The sequence below is a fragment of the Aegilops tauschii genome, chromosome 5, assembly GCF_002575655.3.
Source record: "Aegilops tauschii subsp. strangulata cultivar AL8/78 chromosome 5, Aet v6.0, whole genome shotgun sequence".
NCBI lineage: Eukaryota > Viridiplantae > Streptophyta > Magnoliopsida > Poales > Poaceae > Aegilops > Aegilops tauschii.
Genome location: NC_053039.3, coordinates 61248157 through 61265002, shown reverse-complemented (window position 1 = coordinate 61265002; position 16846 = coordinate 61248157). Strand labels below are relative to the sequence as shown.

At 49.5% G+C, this 16846-nt stretch overlaps 2 protein-coding genes across 2 annotated transcripts; one reads left to right on the top strand and one right to left on the bottom strand.

Moving 5' to 3' along the window:
• Positions 1–3768: 3768 nt before the first annotated feature.
• LOC109765576 (uncharacterized) lies at positions 3769–4608 on the bottom strand. Its single transcript, XM_020324370.4, has one exon. It carries the CDS (start codon positions 4474–4476, stop codon positions 4078–4080), a length of 399 nt encoding a protein of 132 aa, XP_020179959.1. The 5' UTR covers positions 4477–4608; the 3' UTR covers positions 3769–4077.
• Positions 4609–8141: 3533 nt separating this feature from the next.
• Positions 8142–10919, top strand: LOC109765575 (uncharacterized). The gene has a single exon (XM_020324369.4). The coding sequence runs from the start codon at positions 8209–8211 to the stop codon at positions 10309–10311; it is 2103 nt and encodes a 700-aa protein (XP_020179958.1). The 5' UTR covers positions 8142–8208; the 3' UTR covers positions 10312–10919.
• Positions 10920–16846: the final 5927 nt, after the last annotated feature.

Below are 16846 nucleotides of genomic sequence, written 5' to 3'. Positions count from 1 at the left end.
CAAAAGATTGAGAAGCGACCAACCAAGAATCGGATAATCTCATAAGCAAGCATTAAGCATAAATAACACAGAATAATGCACCACAAGTAGGATATAATTTCATTGCATGACTATTGACTTTTGCGCTTGCATAGGAAATCATAAACCTTAACACCAATATTCTTACTAAAACATAATTACTCATCAACATAACTCACATATCACATCATCATATCTCAAAACTATTACTAAGAATCAAGTTTATTTTGTCCAATGATCTTCATGAAAGTTTTTATTATATCCTTCTTGGATATCTATCACTTTGGGACTAATTTTCATATGTTGCTTTTCATAAGCTCAAACAAATATACATGAAGATCATGAGCATATTTTTTCTTTCTCTCTCAAAATAATTTAAGTGAAGCAAGAGAGAATTTCTTGAAAATTTTACTAACTCTCAAATAAATCTAAGTGAAGCAAGAGAGCATTTCTTCAAATACTAAGCACATCGTACTCAAAAACATATAAGCGAAGCACTAGAGCAAGTCCATTGCTCATAAAAAATAATTTAAGTGAAGCATAGAGAGCAATTCTAACAAGTCTTGACATAATTTTGGCTCTCCCAAATAGGTGTGTCCAGCAAGGATTGATGACTTAAAACACAAAATAAAGCAAGCAAAGACTCATATCATACAAGACGTTCCAAGCAAAACACATATTATGTGATGAATAAAAATATAGCTTCGAGTAAAATACCGATGGTCGTTAGAAGAAAGAGGGGATGCCACTCGGGGGCATCCCCAAGCTTAGTTAGTTGCTCATTCTTTGGATAATAGCTTGGGATGCCAGGGCATGCCCAAGCTTAGACTCTTCTATCTTTCCTTCATCCATCGTGAGATAACCCAAAACTTCAATCACACAAAACTCAACAAAACCTTCGTGAGATACGTTAGTATAAGAAAGCAAACCACTATTATAAGTACTGTACCAAAGCCATTCATATTTTGTTTTTTCATTATATCTACTATATTCCAACTTTTCTATGGCAAAAACTCATCAAAGAAAATCATAGAGCCATCAAAATAAGCACACAGCACAAAGGAAACAGAATCTGTCAAAACAGAACAGTCTGTAGCAATCTGACTATTTCAAAAACTTATGGAACTCCAAAAATTCTGAAAAACTAAGATCACCTGGGTAGTTTGTATATTAATCTTTTATAAAAAGAATCAGGTAAAAAGCTTTTTTTGAAGAAAAAAATTAGAATTGTTTTCGTGAGCGCAAAGTTTCTGTCTTTTTCAACAAGATCAAACAACTACCACCCACGAAGATCCTATTGATTCTACTTGGCACAAACACTAATTAAAACACAATCATAACAGTATCATAATTGTGTCAACACTCAAGAACAAAAAAACAAAAAGCAAAAATAAATTTTATTCATTGGGTTGCCTCCCAACAAGCGCTATAGTTTTACGCCCTTAGCTAGGCATAAAGCAAGGATCTAAGTTTTGTCATCTTTGGCTCGAGATCCGTAAGATGCCCTCATGATTGATTCATAAGATGGCGGGCGCATGTCAGGAGGCGCCGGGATGTTGGCCTCGAATAGCAAGTGGGCTTCCCACTCGTGCAACGAGCGGCGGCCAAAGCCATTGGCCGCCGCCCCATCGCCGGGGAATTGCTCGCCCATCATCGCGGCTGGGCACGGGGAGAGAGGGGAGGAACGTCGGCGGTGGCTGCGCACGGGGAGAGAGAGGTAGAGCGGCGACTGTGGGTGGGGTGTGGCCACAGACGAGGGGGCATTGCTTTATAGCGGCCGGGGGTGGGCGCCGTGTGTATGCGTGGCGGGAGGGGGGGCGTCGCCGCGCCGCCCGTGAGGAATCAATGGAAGGCTGACCGGCGGCAGCCTTGGCATTGATTCCCCGTAGGAAAATGAGGTGTTGTGAGGACGACGAGGCGAGTATCGCTGACTCGGCGGGCCCGCGGTTCATTCACACTAAAATCGCTTGCCCCGGCGCCCCCAGCGCGTCGGGTTCGGCCTGGGTCCGCCGGCGCCAGTTTCAGCCCAAATCGGCGAAAACAGGCTCCTGAGGGCACGACTGGGCCGATTTTTGGGCGTCGGCGCTAAAAAATCGTCTTGGGGGGAGGGGGGCTATTGGGAGCGCGGCTGGAGATGCTCTTACAACCGTGGTTCTCCCAAAAAAAATCTCTCGTTGAGTATGCAATTACGCCACCACGGATGGTGGAGCTAGCTTTTTGGGTGTTTCCTTGTCATAAAAACCAATGACTTCAGGTTTCTTTATAATGGCTGAGTTTTCTTTTTCACAAATTTCTAGTAAAAATAATTCTGCCTTTGTATACATATTTTATATTAGCACATTTTAGAAGTAGTGAGCTTATGTTTATTTTGTTTTGACGAAAAAGGGTTTCCCCCCGCTTTATATTATAAAGCACCCACCGAATCACAAGTTCAACGATAAAAAAGAAAGAAAGAAAAAACTATAAACGTCAAAGATACAAGATACCAAAGGAGCCACTAACAAGACTCGAATGCACCAAGCACAAGCGTGAACATCGAAGCCCTCGGTGAACAGGAGCCAACACACGCCGCGACTAAGCCGAGGTAGATCCCGCTGCAGGAGGATTGCCACACTCCGTCATCCCCCTTGAGCCAAGCCATCCGGTCCGCCATCCGTCTCTACCTCCGAAGAGAGCCCCCTGCCCTCTAGTCCTGGATCGGAGGACACTACGCCATCGACAGGCAGAGTCGCTCACCCCTGAGCTCGCATGACCAGGACCAACAGGTTGCCGGGAGGGGACGACAAGCACGACTACCGCACCATGCAGCCGCACCACCGAGCATCGCCAACGTCGCACGCCGGCGCCAACTTCAACCGCAAGTGGCCGAGCAGGGACACCACTGACGATATCCGGCAGCCACCTCCCATGCCAAAGCCTCGACCACCACTCCGCCGCTCCAAGGTGGTGTCTTCAAGAAGAAAAACGACGTCGGAGCGCTATCACCACCCAATCCGGAGATTTGGGGCTTTCACCCGGGACGAGGAAGGGAGGGCGAGGGGGTATTGTGAAGCCGCCTTTAAGAAGGGGAACGACGTCGGAGCGCCGCCGGCATCGTGGCCGCAGCGAACAGCCAAGGGGTTTCCCCCAATCCATCCCCCCGAGAGGAAGCACCATCGCTAGATCTACTCCAAGGGCAAACGGGGAAGCCCCATGAGCCAGCCACGCTAGCCGCCGATCCGCCGCCCACGCGGCCAGGAGCGGCGCTCCCTGCATCTGCATCAGCCACCCGCCGAAGGGGGGCCGACGCGCTCCATCAGTGGCTGCCGCTACCACGCCAGGCGCAACCGCGCGGAACAGAGCACCAACGAGCCCAACGCGCCGCCGCCAGGCACCGGCCCCGCCATTGCCGCCCGCCGCCGCGCCGTCACGCCCTCGGCCAGCGCCACGCCGCCGCCCGCTGACCCCGACCCGCGTCGGCCCTAGCGAGCAGGGGAAGGAAGGCCCCGCCGCCGCCGAGGCTAACCGGGCTTCGCCCGTCAGCGCGAGCCGGCGGCGGCGAGGGAGGAGTCGAGGAGGAGGGGGCCTGCGACCGGCGGTTAGGGGCGACCGGGAGGGGCAACCTAATGAGAGGGATTGATCATGGTCTTATTCTGTTTTTCCATTTAGTGTTGGCATATCATCGTAGTTCCTACAGTGCTGACCGAAACTCCGAGTTTTAATCGACTGAGTCCTAACTACTCTTTCTGTAAACTAGTATAAGATCGACCGTTTAGATCACTACTAAATTTAAAAGATTTTATATTAATTTATGAAGGGAGTACTTCTTTATTTTATACTTGCCTTATAAAGTGTAGGGCCCAGCAAAACGCGGGTGTGCTGAACGAAACAAAACAGAGAACACAAGGGATGATGATCAGCCAAATTCAGGTCGACACCGAAAGATCCAAATTACACCAGTGACTATCGAAAATCATATTGATCGAAGCGAAGCACATGGAAAGCATAACCAGATAAATTAGTCAAGACCACACGTAGGAGCCGATCGAGTTGCCGCCGGGTCCTCACCGAGCGAGCAACCTAAACAACGACGATGGGAAGAAGCGCCAGGAGCAGTAGCGTGTAACGAGCGCTCGAGGCGGCGCAGCTCCGGCCGCTCCCAGCGGTGAAGAAGTAGTAGTAGCCGCTGGGCTTCCCTCCCTTGGCCTGCGGCTGCGGCACGGCCGGTGGAGATGGCTGAGTCGTCACAGAGCGCGGAGGCGACGGCGAGGAGTAGCCACTGCCATCGCTGCCCGGCGGCGGCGGCGTGGTGCATACCGTCGGGCACGTCCCGCACTTGCTGACGCACAGCACGTTCGTGTCCGGCGGCGACCCTCCCGCCGTCGATGTCTGGGCGTCCGCCATGGCAGCCTCGCCGTAGAAGGACACCATGATCGCAGGGACCAGAAGCGCGAGCCATAGCGACCTTCCCATCTCCATTGCTACTGTGGAGGCATACAACGCGATGCGTTTATCTGTGACTGTGAGTGAGATATCTCTTAAACACTTGCGCGGAGGTGGGTGGTATATAGGCAGGCAGAGCCAACCCAGACTGCAACTGTGTACGAGCGCCAAGCTGCTTGTAGCTCAAGCTCAAAGGGAATATGAGCTGCAGGGAAGGTTGGTTGTAAAGGAAGATGCTCCTTAGCGGTGAAGGGTTGGAGATTCTCCGCCCACGGTCCATATCCAAAATTCGCTGTGTCATACCCAGTTAAAATAAAACATCAATTGGAGCATCTCCTCAGATGCCCTATATACATCCGGACGAAAAGTCCAGTCAGTCAGTGATTGTTCACAACATTGCAACCTAGACGGCCCCTATTCGTTCGGCCTAACTACCACCCATCATATCCAGCCTATATATATGATGGATACAAGGAGGCCCGGACGTGCCCGGACGCGTTCGTTACGTCGGATCAGACAGACCGGACCCACCCAAATTTCATTAATTTAATAAAGTCTATCAAATCCACCGTCATCCTCACGTGTTCTCCATTTCTCGCGTCCGAGCCGTTACCGTCTTCCACGCTTGCTCCCCATCCGCACCGTCGCCCTTGTTCGTCGCCATAGATGTCGTTCCCAAGTACCCTGTCCCTCATCGCTAGCATGGACGATGATGCCTCGACGGTGTCCATTTCCATCCTGTCTATGGGGGTCAGCTTCAAGGCGAGCGTCGTGCCCGCCAGCGCAAGCAGGAAGCTGCGGCGAAGGAAGTTGTGGCCAAGGAGGTGGTCGAAATCGACGTGGATGTGGCCCGTCCACTACCGCCGCCAGCTCCGCGCCCGTCCACCCTGCCGCCGACAAGAAAAACGCCATTCGCCTCGCCCACGACCGACAATGTTCCGCTGTCCGAATGAGGAGTGAATCTGGACAGTTGGACACAACGGACGGGATGCGAGTGATTCATATGCTAGCCAGACAAGACCCAGGCATTAACTTTTATTTTGGCATTTTTGAATTGTTAAATTATGGTTTATTTTGATTTGTTGCATTTTGAATTGTTCAAGTGGTGACGGATTTGTGCTTTATAATTGACGTGCATGGATTTGAGGGTTTTGATATAAGGAGTGTATTTGTCCGGCATGACTTTTGAGGGGCCGTCCGGGGTCGCGTCCGTGAACGTTTAGGGGGGGGGGGGGCTGATTTGCCAAGTCTGACTGTAGATGCTCTTATATGCCGTTCTACTCGCCATTTTTTAATGATTTTGTATATTGAAAAAGAACACTCATTTGAAAAATGAATTTCTTTTTGTTCACGCCACTACCTGACTGGGATAGATAAGGTCTGTCACTCAAACTTCGTGAATTTGGTATATGTCAACTACCCCTTGAAGAAATTAGCTGCATGCCCTTGTGCATCATCTACGCTTGTTGTCGTCTAATTTGTTCTATTTCCTATCATCTCGGACCCATCACTCGTCACGTCAATCGCAACGATGAGGAGACCTGGTTGAGCTTATCTAAGAAAAGGAAACTCGGTTGAGCCCTTCATCCATGATGGACTCGGCGAGGAGACTCGGCTAACCTTCATCCTCGTTGGGCCCACCAGCAATGCTCGATAGTGGCAAGTTCCTACTTTTTATAGGCAGAGCCCTTTTCTTCCCATCACTTTCACTCATGCCTCCCGCTGCTCTTTCGTCACCGCCTTGCTATTGCCATGGCTTCCATCCACCCGGGATTTTGACGGCGGCGATGGACGGCGACCTTTGGAGCTTAGAGAAAGTCAGGGGCGGAGCTGGAACCTACGTCACCCCGATGCACCACTTAAGCGTGTCGAGTTTCTTTTATGAAGTAATGCACTAAATAAAATATGATCCATAACTTTATGATGGATTATCAGACATAATAGAAGACAATGTATAAACACAAAGTTACCAATCAATAAAAGTATTGTAATGATAACACGAAGGCCACAATTACTTGGGAAGTCCTTCACTTCCAAATTTCAAAACATTTCGTCATACACAAAGGTTCAGGCGTTCAGCCATCTTAATCCGCAAGGGAAACTCCAGACTTCAAATTTAAAGTAGAACATAGTAGAATGCCCAAATGAAAATAATAAATAGCTAATATTTACATATTACCTTTTAGTACATTAGCTTTTTCCTAGCAATGAAACACTCAACCGAGAAGTATACCCTAATTAGAAGTTAAATTCTAGTCACCGCCCCGTGTTTTGCCAAAAAGATTCATTATCTCTAAATAGAGATTAATTTACTGGCAACAAGTTTAAAGAGACTTGGTCCTAATCACAAAACAAGTTTCCCAAACTTGGAGCAATCGTACGGCTGCATGCATGATTGTCCCGTATATGTGTGCTATAAATCGTCATCCATGGGTAACACACTGTCTTTGCTCGCATGCATGTACCGTAACATGTTATGAGATAAGCACGGGGCACCACAGTTCAGCAGCCGTGCACCGGGCCGAGATGCATCCATGGTTGATAAGATATGACATGTGTGTTGTGTATTCTTTACTGCACACTTTCACCTTTTTACTGGAGGCATCCTTTTGTGTTTTAACTTTGGACCCTGATAAATGTCACACATGTGGCACGAACACATGGCAGCTCCGAACATTTTTTATGGCAAGTTAATGACGTGAGGACGACAACTTTAATTGTCAAGCATGGCAACTTTCTTTTCAAATTGCAAGTTTCAGTTTTTTTGTTTGTTTTTTTTCCTTTTTTGGATGGGAACTTTAGTTGTAGAAAACATCAGGACAGGAGTGCTTCGTGCCACACGTGTGTCACTTATCATTTAGGTTAACCTTTACCCCACATTCTAACCAAACATATATTCCTTTATTTTTATTTATTGTCAACATAATTTCTTCCCAATTATCATTTTTTGTGCTTATTATTCATAGACACCAAAGCGGCTGCTATACATAATACAAGTAACATAAGATTGGATGTCAACGAATCCTACAAAAAACATGAACACATGGATTTGCATACATGTCCATTTGGATGCTTCACATAATTTTGTGCATGAATTTGATTTTTTTAAACATAGTACAAATGCAGACGCTCTTCAAATTTGAATAAATAGAATGTGCATGGGAGACAAGTAAAGGAAGATGAAAGTATTGTGGGGCTAGCCATTTGCAAGGTATCCTTTAGTGAGTATTGTCCTTCCTAACCTATTCCAAAAAAATAACTACGGGTTGAAACTTACAAATTTTCATGAAGAAAGCACATGAACTATTTGGTCGCCTATGCAATTCTATGATCTAATTACATAATTCTAGGAGTTATCATGCATGTGGTGCCTTCTTTCTTTGAAAGAGACATGGAATAAATCATCTTCTAAGGTAGAAACCTTGGAATTTTTTCTTGCAAAAGAAACCTTGGAATTTTGATGGTTATTTGATTTCTAGGCGTAATTTGATTTTCCTTCAAAAAAAAAAGTTTGAGACACCTTTGATTTTCCTATAATGACTCTAAGCGTTTAACTTGGGCTGTAAAATCAATTTAAAATTTGCACAGGCCTAACGTCAGATTAGTTGGGCTTCCATAGTTTAACGGCTTGCCGGCCCAGTTTGTGTTCCAAGTCTGAAGTCTGAACCCACTACTCCCTCCTCTTGCCTAAAAAGAAAAAAAAAACTACTCCCTTCGTCAGTGCAGTCAGTCGCACACCTTGGCCCGCCACCGCCGGCTAGCCACCTCATGGCCGCGGCCAAGGCCACCGGCGTGGCCGCGGCGGCGACCTCCGCGGTGTTCCGTAGCAACCAGGAGCTCACGCGCCTGGCGCGTTCGGGACAGCTGGCCGCGGCACGCCGCCTGTTCGACGAGATGCCGCACCGCAACACCGTCTCCTACAACGCCATGCTCTCCGCGCTCGCGCGCCACGGCCGCCTCGCCGACGCGCGACGCCTTTTCGACGAGATTCCCCGCCGCAATCTCGTCTCCTGGAACGCCATGATCGCGGCCTGCTCTGACCATGGCCGTGTTGCGGACGCCCGGGAGCTGTTCGACGCAATGCCTGCCCGGGACGACTTCTCCTGGACGCTCATGGTCTCCTGCTATGCACGCGCGGGCGAGCTCAAGCTTGCCAGGGAGACGCTCGATCGAATACCTGGGAAAAAGTGCACGGCGTGCTACAATGCCATGATCTCTGGATACGCGAAGAATGGCAGGTTTGATGACGCGGTGGCGTTGCTGCGGGAAATGCCAGCCCCTGACATAGTTTCTTGGAACTCGGTGCTGGTCGGGTTGACCCGCAACGAGAAAATAGTTCGGGCGGCCAAGTTCTTTGACGAGATGCCGCAAAGGGACATGGTGTCCTGGAACTTGATGCTGGAGGGTTATGTGCGCGCTGGAGATCTCAATGCGGCTGCTGGCTTATTTGAGAGAGTTCCGTCACCTAATGTCATTTCTTGGGTCACCTTGCTTAATGGTTATTGCCGGGCAGGGAGGATAGGTGAGGCGAGAGAATTGTTCGACAGAATGCCTGAACGGAATGTGGTGTCTTGGAATGTGATGCTTGGTGGGTATTTGCGGCTTTCACAAATGGATGAGGCTTATAGATTGTTTTCAGAGATGCCAGATAAGAACTCAATTTCATGGACGACAATGATAAGTGCATTAGTGCGTGCTGGGAAGCTCCAAGAAGCAAAGGATGTGCTGAACAAGATGCCTTTTGATAGTTTTGCAGCGAAGACTGCACTGATGCATGGCTATCTGCAGAGCAAGATGATCGATGACGCACGCCACATCTTTGATGCACTCGAGGTCCGAGATGCGGTGTGCTGGAATACGATGATATCTGGCTATGTCCACTGTGGAATGCTTGACAAGGCCATGGTGTTGTTCCAGCAAATGCCAAACAAGGATATGGTTTCTTGGAACACCCTGATTGCTGGCTATGCCCAAGATGGTCAAATGCGCAAGGCAGTAGGTATATTCAGAAAGATGAATCAGAGGAATGTAGTATCGTGGAATTCAGTTATCTCCGGGTTTGTTCAGAATGGGCTCTGTTTGGAAGCACTCCAATATTTCCTGCTCATGAGAAGGGATGCAAAGATGGCTGACTGGTCTACATATGCGTGTTGTCTCAGCGCATGCGCGGACTTGGCTGCTTTGCAAGTCGGGAGGCAATTCCACTGTCTTCTTGTCAGGAGTGGGTATATCAGTGATTCCTTTGCTGGAAATGCCCTGATTTCAGCATATGCCAAGTGTGGGCGGATCTTAGAAGCAAGACAAGTATTTGACGAGATGGCAGGTCAGGATATTGTTTCATGGAATGCGCTCATTGATGGCTATGCTTCTAATGGCCGTGGGACTGAGGCGATCTCAGTTTTCCGGGAAATGGAAGCCAATGGTGTCCGACCCGACGAGGTCACATTTGTGGGCGTCTTGTCAGCCTGTAGTCATGCGGGATTGATTGACGAAGGATTGGGTTTCTTCAACTCGATGACAAAAGAACACTCATTACAGCCTGTGGCTGAGCACTATGCTTGCATGGTGGATCTACTTGGAAGAGCTGGGAGACTGAGTGAAGCCTTTAAACTTGTTCAGGGAATGCAGATCCAGCCTAATGCTGGTGTATGGGGTGCATTGCTTGGAGCATGCCGGGTACACAAGAACGACGAGCTCGCGCGGTTTGCAGCTGAGAAGTTATTTGAACTGGAACCTCGCAAGACCTCGAACTATGTTCTGCTGTCTAACATCAGCGCGGAGTCAGGCAAGTGGGATGCAGCTGAAAACATGAGGACCTTGATTAAAGAAAGACGAGTGCATAAGCCACCTGGTTTAGCTGGATCAACGTAGAGAATTAGGCTCGCACCGTCTCTCGTGATGATCTGCATAGATGGGTGCGAACGTGATGAAGCTGCTGTCACCTGAATCAGACTCTTGCCTGCTAAATCCTGGCTGAGCGCGGGAATTGTCATGCCGGCGTTGATGCAGCGCACGTGCTTGAGGCAGTGAATCAGTGATACAGCGCAGCTGTGGAGTGAGAACAGCAGGGTTCCTCGGAACTTAACTCGAGCTTGATTCTTCTTCTCTGTTGAATTCCCGCTGAAGCTCCGTGTTACCACTTGACTACGGTGTTTACGACGCTTTCGTCAGAAGTCCTGAGCTCTGGACCAGTGTGCTTAGCAGGCAGCAATCGGTACCTAATTTCACTAGAAATGCAGAATGGATTGCATGGTGCAGCAGTGCAGGCAGGTGATTCCGCAGTGACAGTATATGCTAAACCAGTGAGCTTTGACTTTACAACCTTACACGTCATTCCGTTTTGTTGATGCAGGGCTGATGAAAATCTTAATTCGCCCTTGTTTAAATCTGACAATCTGTCATCCCCTGGAAAAGGATAGGAGGACCCCATTGCAACGTTGATGCTACAAATAATAAATCTGATGAAACCATACGACTTAGCAACTCTAAGAGCAACTCCAACGGGCCGACCCAAACGAACGGCGCATTTGTCCGTTTGGGTCGGCCTGACGGACACAAACGTCCGCTTTCGGGTTTGGGTCGGCGGGAGAGCCCAACGCTGGCCCGACCCATTTTGTTGGCGCGCCAAAAAAAACATTTGAGCATTTTAAAAATGAAACATGCATTAATTAAACATAAAAGCCGACCAGGAAGGCCGGCGATAGTCCACATTACATCAATTAAACCAGAAAAAAAACTAAAAACTAGAAGTTGGCTCGCTGCCCTAGGCGGCGGCGGCGGCGTCGTCTGCATCGTGGCCGGTGAGGTTGATCAGCGTCGGCGCAGGGCCGGCCCAGGGGAACGCCGTTTTCCAGAGGGCAGCGATGTCGGGATGTGCAGCCGCGGGCTGTGCCGCCGCTGCCTCGGCCTGGCGCGCCTCCTCCTCGGCCTCGCGCTCGAGCAGCTGGAGGTGCTCGCCCTCCCGGCGCTCCTCGGCCAGCCGAACGCGGTGCCAGTGGTCGAGGTAGGCCGCTTCCTGCTTCTCCGTCGCCAGGTACCAGATCGGCGGCGCGCTCACCCACTCCTTCACTACTCCGGTCCAGGAGTAGCGCTCGAGTGGGGCTGGCTCGGATTTGGGCGGGGACGTCGGGGTCACCGGCGGCACGACACAGTCGCCCGCCGCGGAAAGGGCCATGGCCTCCGCCATGGCAGTCTGGAACGCCGCCTCCTCCGCCTCCCTCCACCGCTCCTCCTTGCTCTCCTTAATGGCCGCCTGGTAGGCGGCCTCCGCCTCATGGTCCTCGTCGCGGACGACGAGCGGGGGCGGCGGCAGGCGGCGGTCAACGTCACGGACGCCGCGTCGCCTCGCCTCCTCGTGCTCGAAGGCGAACCAACGAGCCCAGTTGGGCGAGTCGAAGGCGTAGTCCGGGTCGGCGCATTGCTCCGGCGTCAGCAACGCCCGCCGGCACCGCACCTCCTCCGCATGGGCCCTGGCCGACCGCGGCGCCGCCGGCACTGGGATCCTCTCCGGATCCAGATGCCAGTCATGCGGCTGCGTGGCATCGGGGTACGGCAGAGGCACGCGGTGCTGCCAGTGCCACTCCGCCTGGTGCACCGGCACATTGATGTGCTGCCTCTGCCGGGGAGCGTGCGGCGGCGCGGGGAAGGAGGGGAAATGGCAGGCGGGGGCCTTGCCCTTGCCCTTGCTACTGCCGATGCCGGAGAAGATGCCCATGTTGGTTAGGGGTGGCTAGGGTTATCGCCGGCGGGGGGGGGGGGGGGGGGGCAGAGGTGGCCAGATGGGGATGGGTGACTGGAAGTGGATGAGCACGGCCCCGCCGCTTAAAAAAGGACGACCGCCGTCACTGACGCATGGGCCCGAGGTGGGCGGCCGTCATAAATTATGTTGACCGTGGTAGTTGGACGGCCGCCAGGTGGGGACGTGGCGGACAGCGAGAAGGCGTGCATGGCGTCCGTTCCTCGTTCGGGCCGATGCATTTGGGCCGCAAATGCGTCGGCGCGGACGCGATTTGGGTTTGGGTCGCCGCGTTGGGCCACCTCTTTTGTCCGCGCCGACCCAAACGGATGGCGGCGGACGAAATGGGTTGCCCCATTGGAGTTGCTCTAATGTCCCTGATTCTATTTGAGAAAGAAACAACATTTAATTAGTAGAACGCCCGTGCGTTGCTACGGGTTGCAATGCATATAACTAAATCAAAAAAATAATTAAGATAGTCTCCAAAGTCGAATCTAAGATCAAAGCTCATTTCTCTCGCATAAGTCCGGGCGTTTTCGGACATCAAACGAGACTCCACAAAATTCAATCTTCGGGAGAGTCTCAACTCCCCAAAATCCAACCCATATGTGGGGAAGAAATGTTATTGTTCGGAGTATCCATCATGTTATCTCTAACACATGGTCCCAACACAAAAACTCCTCCCCACAATGCACCCTTCCTTTTTTGTGGGACCCTTTCTCGCCATAGCCTGACATTTTTCATTGAAGCCCTCTCCTTCAAAATCGGATGACGCCCGCCTCGCCTTCGCCATGGTGCCCTCTGTCCTTCACATCATACTTCACCATAGACCGCCAAGGAGGAGTTATTTGGCGATTTAAAAGAGATAAAAAGATAATGCTACCTCAACATGCACTCAATAAAAAAATGAATTACGAATCATAATGAAAAGTATTTGGCGACTTCAATCAAACAAATACTATTTTGTGTTGTTTTCTTTTTTCTTTTAGTAAGCAACGAAAATGAGTACATGAGTCGTCCCCATCAAATGCTTTAACAAAGTAGGCGGTAGCAACAAACAAAGCAAACTTCTTACTGGATTGTAAAGTATGTTTACATGGACCATAATAATGCAAGACAGATAAACTTAGCATAAAAAACAACAATGATTGGAGATCTTACGTACATGACAAAATTTATGACCTAGCTGGTTTTGTGTTGCTCGAAGACTGCTTTCATTCTCATCCTGAGCAACAACTTCTACTTTGTTTTCACATGATCTCTTTATAGCATAGATCAGGGCACTTTGTTCTCTAATAACATGCAATTTGAATTAGACACCACCAATGGGAACAAGACAGCAAATCAGACCATGGAAAGCTAAGAATGACATGTACATCAAGTAACACTTATAAATTAGCGGTGGAAGATAGTATGTTTTTGAAGGAAATATGCCCTAAAGGCAATAATAAAGTTATTATTTATTTCCTTATATCGTGATAAATGTTTATTATGCATGCTAGAATTGTATTAACCGGAAACTTAGTACATGTGTGAATACATAGACAAACAGAGTGTCACTAGTATGCCTCTACTTGACTAGCTTGTTGAATCAAAGATGGTTAAGTTTCCTAGCCATAGATATGAGTTGTCATTTGATTAACGGGATCACATCATTAGAGAATGATGTGATTGACTTGACCCATTCCATTAGCTTAGCACTAGATCGTTTAGTATGTTGCTATTGCTTTCTTCATGACTTATACATGTTCCTATGACTATGAGATTATGCAACTCCCGAATACCAGAGGAACACTTTGTGTGCTAACAAACGTCACTACATAACTGGGTGATTATAAAGGTGCTCTACAGGTGTCTCCGATGGTGTTTGTTGAGTTGGCATATATCGAGATTAGGATTTGTCACTCCGATTATCGGAGAGGTATATCTGGGCCCTCTCGGTAATGCACATCAATATAAGCCTTCCAAGCAATGTGACTAATGAGTTAGTTGCGGGATGATGCATTACGGAACGAGTAAAGAGACTTGCCGGTAACGAGATTGAACTAGGTATTGAGATACCGACGATTGAATCTCGGGCAAGTAACATACCGATGACAAAGGGAACAACGTATGTTGTTATGCGGTTTGACCGATAAAGATCTTCGTAGAATATGTAGGAGCCAATATGAGCATCCAGGTTCCGCTATTGGTTATTGACCGGAGACGTGTCTCGGTCATGTCTACATAATTCTCGAACCCGTAGGGTCCGCACGCTTAACGTTCGGTGACGATCGGTATTATGAGTTTATGTGTTTTGATGTATCGAAGGAAGTTCGGAGTCCCGGATATGATCACGGACATGATGAGGAGTCTCAAAATGGTCGAGACATAAAGATTGATATATTGGACAACTATATTCGGACACCGGAAGTGTTCCGGGAGGTTTCGGATAAAACCAGAGTGCGAGAGGGTTATCGGAACCCCCCCGGGAAGTTATTGGGCCCTTAGTGGGCTTTAGGGGAGAGAGAGGGCAGCAGCCAGGAGGTGGTGCGCCCCCTCCCAAGGGAGTCCGAATTGGACTAGGGGAGGGGGGCGCGGCCCCTCTCTCCCTCTCCCTCCCCCTCTCCTTCCTTCCCCCTTCCCCCTCCTAGTTGGACTAGGAAAGGGGGAGTCCTACTCCTACTAGGAGGAGGACTCCTCCCCTCCTTGGCGCGCCCTAGGGCCGGCCGGCCTCCCCCCTTGCTCCTTTATATACGGGGGCAGGGGGCACCCCAGAACACAACAACAGACATTGTCTTAGCCGTGTGCGGTGCCCCCCTCCACCATAATCCACCTCGGTCATATCGTTGCAGTGCTTAGGCGAAGCCCTGCGCCGGTAGCTTCATCATCACAGTCATCACGCCATCGTGCTGACGAAGCTCTCCCTCGACACTCAGCTGGATCAAGAGTTCATGGGACGTCACCGAGCCAAACGTGTGCAGATCGCAGAGGTGCCGTACTTTCGGTGCTAGGATCGGTCGGATCGTGAAGACGTACGACTATATCAACCGTGTTGTCATAACGCTTCCGCTTTCGGTCTACGAGGGTACGTGGACAACACTCTCCCCTCTCATTGCTATGCATCACCATGATAGATTTTGCGTGTGCGTAGGAATTTTTTTTGAAATTACTGCGTTCCCCAACAGTGGCATCCGAGCCAAGTCTATGCGTAGATGTTATATGCACGAGTAGAACACAAGTGAGTTGTGGGCGATAATAGTCATACTGCTTACCGGCATGTCATACTTTGATTCGATAGTATTGTTGGATGAAGCGGCCCGGACCGACATTACGTATACGCTTACGCGAGACTGGTTCTACCGACGTGCTTCGCACACAGGTGGCTGGCGGGTGTCAGTTTCTCCAACTTTAGTTGAATCGAGTGTGGCTACGCCCGGTCCTTGTTGAAGGTTAAAATAGCACATACTTGATGAAAAATCGTTGTGGTTTTGATGCGTAGGTAAGAACGGTTCTTGCTCAGCCCGTAGCAGCCACGTAAAACTTGCAACAACAAAGTAGAGGACATCTAACTTGTTTTTGCAGGGCATGTTGTGATGTGATATCACTACAAAAAAATACACTTCCGTGATGATACGTGTTTGTCACAGTAGGTCGCGTTTTCTGTCATGCATGTACATCCATGACAAATTTATGACAGAATCAAGATAGTCAAACCTGTGCTGTCGTAGAAGTGTTCCATGACATTGCCAAAATTACCATCATGGAAGTGTCCACTTCCATGACGATAAATCGCGCGTCACATAAGTGCTTTCGTCAAGGGTGACCGACACGTGGCATCCACCGTAACGGAACGCCGTTAAGCTATCGGGTCGGATTTTGGATCCGATAACCCGTTAACAGCCCCGACCAATGGGGATTTTCCACGTGTAAAATCATCATTGGCTGGAGGAAACACGTGTCGGCTCATCGTTGGGACAGATGTCATCCACTCATTGGACGGAAGGCGCCTATGATACGTCGACACGTGGCACGGCCCAACAGAGGCCCATTCCTGTGAAAAGGCCGACCCGTTTGACTTGGTCAAAAGGTGGCGGGCCTGCCCATGGAAAGCCTGTTAACGGCCTGTTCGCATATAGCCCATTTACAGCCCGCTAACCCAAGGCCCGTTACGCCCTATCCGAATTAGGCCCAGTAGCGTCATCTGGGCCATCCAATATGATTCCAGCCAGTTTTCACTTCTGGCGCATGTATGGCCCATGACGTCTTTCGGCCCATATGAGGCCTATGTAACTCTTGGCCTATTAACGGCCCGTGGTGAAACTGGCCCGTAATGAACAGTGTATCACTTTACACCCATTAACGGCCCGTGGTGAAACTGGCCCGTAATGAACAGTGTATCACTTTATACCCATTAACGGCCCGTTATTCCGTTGGGCCGTTTCCAGCCCATGTTATCTTTCGGCCTTCTGAGAGCCCATTTATTCTTGGGCTCATTTCCAGCATTCGTTTACTTACGGCCCGTTACTGTCATTTTCTGCTTGTGGTCCAAATTCAGCCTGTGGTTACAGTCGGCCCGTTTGTGGTCCATTAATACGTTGGGCCGTTTTCATAGCGTCATCAAATACAGCCTATTAAGATGGCCCGTTATGGTCGGCCCATGAACGGACGATTCCAACTCTAGCCCGTTTA